At 44.3% G+C, this 4,344-nt stretch overlaps 1 protein-coding gene across 1 annotated transcript; it reads left to right on the forward strand.

The window, feature by feature from the left end:
- The first annotated feature begins 2,355 nt into the window (after positions 1-2,355).
- On the forward strand, positions 2,356-3,261 carry LOC124158202 (POU domain, class 3, transcription factor 3-like). The gene has a single exon (XM_046533389.1). The coding sequence runs from the start codon at positions 2,356-2,358 to the stop codon at positions 3,259-3,261; it is 906 nt and encodes a 301-aa protein (XP_046389345.1).
- Positions 3,262-4,344: the final 1,083 nt, after the last annotated feature.

Below are 4,344 nucleotides of genomic sequence, written 5' to 3' on the forward strand. Positions count from 1 at the left end.
ATGTCGTACCAAAAAATTCGGGAGGGACTATTTTATCTTTCCAAGCTTTGATAAGTTGGCCTCATAAAAAAATGCACATATTATTGCCTGTGAAATTTAAGTTCACTTTATGGAAAATTATTCTCAACTCCAATTGAATTTCCATTATGTGCAATGATATAATTCCTGAGGAATCACGAATCATCATTTTTCAATCATAGTGTATTACTATCATGTTAAACAGCTTAGGAGAATATAATTACTTGTCTCTCATCATTGTTTTATTGTCCGTCAAATTATGCATTCCTACCTTGGATTTCTTCCCCTCTGACATTAACCCTTAAAGCAAGCTTGCATTCATTTTCACTCTCTCACACATACTCACGAAACTTCATCAATCATTTCCGCTATCTCCCCATCTTAAAATGAGCTGCCGAGTAAGATACAGAGGCATGTAATTAAAATTACACGGAACGTTTCTAAGTTTTTCCTTAATTCGCGCAGCGTCACACCTTTCTTACCTTGAACTGCTCCCAGTTTTCGTAAAAAAGTGTCTTTTGAGTTTATTTGGAGATAATCTTGTAGAATCAACATGATTTTTTCAAAAGGCTCCAAATGCGTTTATATTAATGCTTGACGACTCATTGTTATGCCAGCAGCCAAACATATTCATCATCTGGTTCTTTTAATTATAGCTTGCGTACGAATTAAATGTTACATTCTCTTATATCAGTGCATTTATTCCGCTAATTCATTTTATTTTTTTGCATATTTTCCAACGGCCTCGCCATATTCTCGAAAGCCAGTAAGTCAGCATTCTTCAGAATTTCATTTTGAATGGCATTTTATGGATCTTGTTACCATTTCTAAATACGCAAGATTACGGTCCCAGTTGTGTATTAAATTAATGTTTTAATGCATACGTGATAATCAAAGCACTGCCACAGAGCCTGTAATAAATCTCATTAAAAGTTTTTTTTAAGATACGGCAGGATATGTAATCGTAAAAAAGGAAAAAAAGAAAAAGGAGTATAAAGAGATGGATTTTGAATTATGATAAAATGTTATTTAAAATTCAGAAGCTCTTAGGAAAACCTTAGCAAATTATAATAAGGCAGCTTTCTGACCCAAGGATTTCAAGGGAAATGCGTGAAATGTGTGAATCACCAATGGTTTAATCGAAAAATGTCAATTTTTTCTTCTCTAGAGGATAATTCAAATATATGCAGTAAATTTCTCTAGTTGAAATTTTATGTTCAAGGTCTTTTAAGATTTTTATTTCGTAATTTTTATTTATATCCAGTTTTTGTGTCCTAATAGTAATGATGTATCTTTGTTATAACCTCGGAACTTATGTTACTTGCAATCTGTTTTTTTTCTGCGTACTTCTAGCGTGGTCCTTGTTTTCAACGGCTATTTTATGTCGTATGCAAATAGAATGGACAAGGTGAGATTCAAATTTCGCTGATTCAATGCTAAATGAGCCATGAGCACAGGGATACCTAATAAAACGTGGCTCTCTTTTCATTTACTTTTATTTTTCATTTTCTTGGGGCTGAGTAGTTTTATTTAAGTAATATTTCTTTATCATCGGTGGTATTATTCGCCTTTAATCTCGCGAGAGTGACGTAATCGGATATGTTTTAATAATGTTTTTGAAAAAAAAACGCTTCATATTAGTATTCCTCCTGTCTGTTTTTACCTGGGGGTGCGAAGGTCAAATTGGAGGAGCATTGAGCTATATATCGGACGGTCCTGAGTCCAAACCCCGGCTGAAGCCTTCGGGTACCTACGCCCAAAAAACTTTGCTTCTTTTTCGATACGTGTTGGTCCTGAGAACTGAAATCCCCTCACCCCCTTCCTATCCTATCACTATATATGTCACCCCTGTATATGTGATGTCACTCTGCAGCTTAATAAGGGGTGAGATCTACCCTCAGATATTCAACCCAATCATTGCAACGGTCATAAATATCAAATAAGTAATATTTCAAAGGCTGCCGCATGAACGGCGGATAAATATTCATGAATTACCATGAGAAAAACTCCGCTGAACCGGGAATCAAACCACGGACCATGAGCCTAGTCAGAAACATCATGTACCATCAGCCTCGCTCCAATTGCTATGGAGATTTAGCAACCAGGATAGCGTAGTGGTCCGCGCAATGGCCAAGAAAATCAAAGGTCCGTGGTTTGATTCCCGGTTCAGGGAAACATTTTCCCATGGTTTTTCATGTTTACCTAATTAGTGGTTATCTCCCTAATTATCGCGCGGTTGAATCCATTCTATTTCATTTCCTTTACGCGTACTAATCCCTCTTCTCTCTTTCCTCTACCTTCCAAAAGGTCGGCTCCGGCTCGTCTCGATCCCACAAGATGCAGCAGCCGCACTACCTCCACCCGATGACCCACCGCTCCGCATCTCCCGGTCACTCGGACAGGTCCAACGGCGGCGCAAAGTACCCTCACCCGCCGCCGCCTCCCCAGCGATCCTCGGCGCTCTCGTCGCTGTCTTCGGCCGCGAGCGGCGGCGGGCGGAGGGGGGGAGGCGGGGAGGGAGGGGCGGGGGCTCCGCAGCAGGAGGGGGGGATATCCGTGGTGGGGATCGGAGCGGGCGAATGTTTCTCCTCGGCTTCGCCGTCGGATGTGGCCGCGCCGATTTCCACCAGTCTCGCTCGACGCACGGGCGAGGACGGTTTGGCGGGCGTACACGCGTCTGCGTCATCTGCGTCTTCATCTCGCGCCGGCAACCAGAGGTCCTCCTCCTCGTCTTCGGATTTGAAACGCGGGCATTACTACCATCACCACCACCACCATCATCACCACGGGCACCACCACGGAGGTGGCGTTGCAGCCAGGGTACACTCCGCTGGTGGTGAGGACCCTTCGGGCATGAGTCTGAACGGTGTTGGAGCGGGCGGGGGGGTCGTGGCGACCCCCGGTCAGCCCGGCGGCGGTGGGACCCCACTGCAAGGTGGTGTGGAGCCGGGGCAGACACCGTCGTATAAATCGTATCACCACGGTCATCACCACGGAGGTCACCACGGGCACCACCACCACGGTCACCACAACGGCAACGGGTACCATGGAAACGGAGGGCCCGGGATGGTGAACGGGGGTGGTGCCGTCGGCAGCGGTCAAGGGAGCCAGAGGGGTTCCTCCTCCTATGCCGCCTACCTGGACTACAACGGTTACTCCGAGACCAAGTACGCGTACAGCGTGAGCGGGATGCCGGGGACACCAGCGCAGGCCTCCGCCGCGGCTGCATTCTTCGCAAGGTGAGTGTTCGCTCGGATTTTCCTCTCTTGTTTGTTCTTGTTTGTTTTTGTTGGCGTGCGGCACAAGTGGGTGGACCCATTCACGGAGCAACGTGGGAGCGGTGATGGACTGCGCTCGTAGATTGTGTTATTACCTTACCGCGCCGTCAATCGCGCGGCAAAAACAACAATTGACAGTTGCTGCCGTTTTAGTGAACGTGGTGCTCAGTAAGTGTCAAGTAATTTACTCAGTTTTGCCTCGTGATCAGGTGTTGTTTCTCGCGGCCAATTGGATATCTACCTACACAAGTGTCCGGCATCTCGAAAGAGATTTCTGCTTTAAAAATAGGTGATGTAGACGAGGTGTTTACGGAAACTCCTTTTCTGAGATGTTCGGTGTAAACAATCGTGCGTTTAGTGTGGTTAAATGTTATTCATTACGTCGTTATGCTTATTAATTGGATTGCCACTAAGTGAAATCGTAAATCAGGTACGGAAAATGAGGGTATTGAGGATTGTTTGTGATATCTACACGTCAGTGAGAATACACAGTGTTATAAATTTTTTTCAGTTTCCTAAATAAAGTTTTACCGCGTGCGATTCGCGGTATAATTGGTATGCCCATTTTATCTACTACAATTATTGAGTCAGGATACTGTGTTTGTGTGATCACAGATCTTTCATTTTGTTTTGCTCACATTTAAGTGAGGGAGAAGCTCAACTTCAGCATGGGAGTCTTAAACTTGTTTTGTTTTTTAATAAAATTTGTTTTTTACACGCAAAGTAATATACATTCCTGGCTGAGTTTCATGACGCCATGAGAAAATACGGCATTGTTTACTTTTCATAAAAGGGAGTTCGTCCGATCATTTTATTTCTCCCGCCGCTTAACAAGTTGCCTCGCCGAGATAGTCGAATTACGGCCGCAGGACCCCCGAATCTGGATTCTTGAATGATCTGACCCCTTAGACTCCCAAAAAAATATGAGAGAGATACGTCTCAAGGCGGGAAGTTGATGCGACCCGTCCACACATGCATGTATAATCGAGTTAAAATAGACTCCCAGAGGGATGTTTGATGCGGTCGAGTATATTCTGTGCTGAGAGCA

This window comes from Ischnura elegans, chromosome 4 (assembly GCF_921293095.1).
Source record: "Ischnura elegans chromosome 4, ioIscEleg1.1, whole genome shotgun sequence".
Taxonomy (NCBI): Eukaryota; Metazoa; Arthropoda; class Insecta; order Odonata; family Coenagrionidae; genus Ischnura; species Ischnura elegans.

What these genes read in the sequence shown, in the direction of transcription:
- LOC124158202 (XM_046533389.1), top strand. Translation starts at nt 2,356, where the DNA reads ATGCAGCAGCCGCACTACCTCCACCCGATGACCCACCGCTCCGCATCT.